This window comes from Monodelphis domestica, chromosome 7, assembly GCF_027887165.1.
Source record: "Monodelphis domestica isolate mMonDom1 chromosome 7, mMonDom1.pri, whole genome shotgun sequence".
NCBI lineage: Eukaryota > Metazoa > Chordata > Mammalia > Didelphimorphia > Didelphidae > Monodelphis > Monodelphis domestica.
Genome location: NC_077233.1, coordinates 264,229,941 through 264,233,348, shown reverse-complemented (window position 1 = coordinate 264,233,348; position 3,408 = coordinate 264,229,941). Strand labels below are relative to the sequence as shown.

Sequence of the window (3,408 nt, the reverse complement as noted above, 5' to 3'; positions counted from 1 at the left end):
AGTCTGATGTATATCTGTCTAGTGTGTGTGTTCAGGATATGAGAAATAGTTTGCTTTGGCTAAAATAAGAAATGTCCCTAAAATAAGGCGTGTGTGTGTTATGTGCATATATAGATGTAGATGTATGTGTTTGTGTGCAGTTATGGATGGGGACAGTGGGTAGAGTGCCGGCCCTGGAGACAGGAAGCCTCATCTTCCTGAGTTCAAAACTAGCTATGTGACCCTGGGCAAGTCAATTAATTTTGTCTCAGTTTGTCATCTGTAAAATGAACTAGAGAAGGAAATGGCAAACTATTCTAGTTTCTTTGCAAAAAAAAAAAAAGGACGTCATGAAGAACCAGATACAACTGAACCAACTGAAAAACAACAACAAAATGCATATACACACCCATGTGTATGTAGATATATGCATGTATTTGTATATATATGTGAAAGACCATAATTGTCTCCCAAGTCCTCTCAGATTTTGCTAGTTGTAAGTCTTAAAATTATACTAATTGTATGAGTCTGGTAGGTGGCTCAGTGGATAAATCGCCAGGCTGGAGACTCTTTTTGAGTTCAAGTGTGACCTCAGACACTTACTAGTGTGAGACCCTGGTCAAGTCACTTCACTCTGTTTGCCTCAGTTTCCTCATCTGTGAAATGATCCAGAGAAGGCAATGGCAGAGCACTCCGGTATCTTTGCCCCAAAAAAGCTGTGCAGGTGGAAATTTTTAGGTAAGGAGGCTTGGGAGATAAATTTGGCTGAGACCCACACTGTGGGGCTCTTTTGGGGGAGCTTGTGCTTTTGGTAAGCTGCTGCAGGCGTGAGTCTCTGGCTCTCTTTGCTCTGCTCACTTGACTGAAAGAGCCGTTTTCCTTTTCCTTCTCTTTTGCTTATTATAAAATCCTACAAAGCCCAAGCAGGGTCACAAAGAGTCAGACATGACTGAGAAACAAGTGAACAAGCACACAATATTTGCATAGTGCTTCGGAGTTTACAGATCACTCTCCCACAGAGGCTCTGCGGATCTTCAAAGCCAAACCATGAAAGAGGGCGAGTGTTCTTGGCCTCCTTTTACAGGTGAGGAGATCAAGGCTGAGGCCCCCCCCAGTAAGTGGGAGAGGCCAGGGGGCCCGCTCCCTACTGTTGCTCTACACTGCCCTGGCACAAGCAACCTCAAGTAAGAATGAGGGGAATGAATGGCTGTGAGGAATGCCTGAGCTGGAGGCTGCATTATGAGGCGCTCACTCTGCTCTGTTGCATCACTGTCCCTGTAGTCCTGGCTTATCAGGAGCTAACCGGGCCAACAAGCACAAGTGAGATTCTATGTTTTCAATTCCTGCTCTTGTGCCTTGTATTTCATCAAAAAAAGAGGAATCATGAAACTAGAATTCACAGAAAAAAACTATAACAACTTTGTCCTCCAGAACCTCAACAAGCAGAGAAAGAGGAAAGAATACTGGGACATGGCAGTGAACGTGGACGATCATGTCTTCTTTGCCCACCGCAACGTGCTAGCTGCAGTCTCCCCCCTGGTCAAGAGTCTCATCTCCAACAACGACATGAAGAACACGGACGAGCTCTTTATCACCATCGACTCAAACTACCTGAGCCCTTCCTCCGTGGAACAACTCATGGATTATTTCTACAGCGGGAAGGTGGTGATTTCTGAGCAGAACGTGGAGGAGCTGCTGAGAGGAGCCCAATACTTCAACACCCCTCGACTGAGGATTCATTGCACTGACTTCCTGCTCAAATCCATCAAAAGAAACAACTCCCTTCGCTACCTGTTCTTGGCTGAGCTCTTTGAGCTGAAAGAGGTTTCTGATTGTGCCTATGCTGGCATCCGGGATAATTTTTACTACTGGGTCAGCCACGAAGGGTCGAGCCACTTCATGCAATGCCCCCCCGTGATCTTTGGGCGGCTGCTTCGGGATGAGAATCTGCACGTGCAGAATGAGGACCAGGCCCTCACCGCTCTCCTACACTGGGTGCTTTTCAAAAAGGAAGACCGGGAGAAGTATTTCAAGAAGTTCTTCTCCTATATCAACCTAAATGGAGTCTCCAACAAAACACTCATCTTTGCCAGCAACAAAGTGGGAGGGATGGAGAACAGCAATGCCTTAACCCTGATAGAGAACGTCTTGTTGGACCGAAAGCAAGAGAAGCCGAGCAGACTCCTGAATTTCCAGAGGAAAGGAGCCTTGTTGGATGCTGTAGTGATTCTGGGGGGTCAGAAAGCCCAGGGGAAATTCAATGATGCCGTGTTTGCTTATATTATCGAGGAAGATATTTGGCTGAAACTCACTGAGATGCCATACAAAGCAGCTGCTCTCAGTGCAACCTCTATGGGTAAGTACATTTACATTTCTGGTGGAACCACGGAGCAGATTTCAGGCTTGAAAACCTCCTGGAGGTACGACATGGATGAAAACTCCTGGACCAAACTGCCTGATCTCCCCATGGGCTTAGTCTTTCACACCATGGTGACCTGCGGGGGAGTCGTGTACTCTGTGGGAGGAAGCGTTGCTCCAAGGAGATATATTTCCAACATCTACAAATACGACGAAAGGAAGGAGCTTTGGAGTCTGGTGGGGAAGATGAGCATCCCAATGGATGGAACTGCAGTGATCACCAAGGGAAACAGACACATGTACATAGTGACCGGGAGGTGTCTGGTGAAAGGGTTCATTTCTCGAGTCGGGGTGGTAGATTGCTTTGACACCTGCACTGGGGAAGTAGTGCAGTGCATCACCTTCCCCATTGAGTTCAACCACCGGCCTCTCCTGTCTTTTCAGCAGGATAACATCCTGAAGGTACACAGCCACAGGCAGAGTGTAGAAATTAACTTGCAGAAGATTAAAGCCAGTAAGACTGCCAGCTGTGTGCCCTTGCTGCCCAACAACTGTGCCCTGGACGTTTCGCATGCAGTGTGTCCGATCGGTGACAACAAGGTGTTTGTATGTGGAGGTGTCATGTCTGGGAATGACACACATAATAAAGATTACACTATCAATAAAAATGCCTACCTGTTAGACCAGAAGACTGGGGAATGGAAGATTATCACTCCACCACCAGAGGCCCTGGACTGTCCAGCATGTTGTATGGTCAAACTGCCTTGCAAGGTTCTTCGAAGGATTGACAATATTTAAGTGAGAAAATAAGTAAATCCATTATTATTCACAGTTTTAAAAAAGAGAGAGAGTGCACACACCACCCTATTGGTTCCATCTTGGGGCTTCAGTCGTCTGCTTTTGACCTTATGGGACATGTTTAAGATCCTTAGGCAGAGCCAATCCAAGAGGGATGGCAAATGGAGGTTATGGCTCCCCACCCTGTGCTTTAGGGGACACCCTAGGCTTTGACATGAGGGCATCAGATAGAATCACTCATGGCTACTCATTAGAGTGTACGCATGCAAATGC

At 46.6% G+C, this 3,408-nt stretch overlaps 1 protein-coding gene across 1 annotated transcript; it reads left to right on the top strand.

The window, feature by feature from the left end:
• The first annotated feature begins 1,261 nt into the window (after window positions 1-1,261).
• On the top strand, window positions 1,262-3,199 carry CCIN (calicin). The gene has a single exon (XM_001370874.4). The coding sequence runs from the start codon at window positions 1,363-1,365 to the stop codon at window positions 3,133-3,135; it is 1,773 nt and encodes a 590-aa protein (XP_001370911.1). The 5' UTR covers window positions 1,262-1,362; the 3' UTR covers window positions 3,136-3,199.
• The last annotated feature ends 209 nt before the right edge of the window (window positions 3,200-3,408 follow it).